Here is an 800-nt window from a genome sequence, read left to right on the forward strand (position 1 = left end):
AATAAGGAAAACCTCCATTCCTATATAAACCCACGAAGGTTGAACCCACACCCACTCGAACCCACACCCACTCGAGCCCCACACCCACTCGAACCCACACCCACTCGAGCCCACACCCACTCGAACCCACACCCACTCGAGCCCCACACCCACTCGAACCCACACCCACTCGAACCCACACCCACTCGAGCCCACACCCACTCGAACCCCACACCCACTCGAACCTCACACCCACTCGAGCCCACACCCACTCGAACCCCACACCCACTCGAACCCCACACCCACTCGAACCCCACACCCACTCAAACCCACACCCACTCGAGCCCACACCCACTCGAACCCCACACCCACTCGAATCCCACATCCACTCGAACCCCACACCCACTCGAACCCCACACCCACTCGAACCCACACCCACCCAAGCCCCAAACCCACTCGAACCCCAAACCCACCCAAACCCAACACCCAATCGAACCCCAAACCTCTTAAAAATTCCTCCAACCGAACCTCCTTTTCTCTCATCCCCTCTCTTCTTCTCCCCCCCCCAAAAAAAAAACAGTTCGAGTTCACGGACTTCCGCCTCGAGAATTCCATCCACCACGACTTCGTCAGGATCTTCAACGGCCCCCGGAGGACGTCCCCGCTCATGCACCAGTACACGGGCACCACCAACCCTGGCAGCGTGGGCCGTTCCATGACCAACCGCTTGATGGTCGAGTTTCACAGCGACGCCACGAACAACGACAGAGGCTTCAGGGCGGTCGCCAGCAGGCATATCCGAGGTGGGGGTTATTTTGTAG

At 59.2% G+C, this 800-nt stretch overlaps 1 protein-coding gene across 1 annotated transcript in view; it reads left to right on the forward strand.

The window, feature by feature from the left end:
* The window catches only part of LOC119589380 (cubilin-like), a 70,980-nt gene that overhangs the window by 50,593 nt on the left and 19,587 nt on the right, over window positions 1–800 (forward strand). Inside the window, exon 51 of the mRNA XM_037937998.1 lies at window positions 560–782. Within this exon, the coding sequence (XP_037793926.1) occupies window positions 560–782 (223 nt within the window). The remainder of the gene's footprint in view (window positions 1–559; window positions 783–800) is intronic.

The sequence above is a fragment of the Penaeus monodon genome, chromosome 25 (genome assembly GCF_015228065.2).
Source record: "Penaeus monodon isolate SGIC_2016 chromosome 25, NSTDA_Pmon_1, whole genome shotgun sequence".
Lineage (NCBI taxonomy): Eukaryota > Metazoa > Arthropoda > Malacostraca > Decapoda > Penaeidae > Penaeus > Penaeus monodon.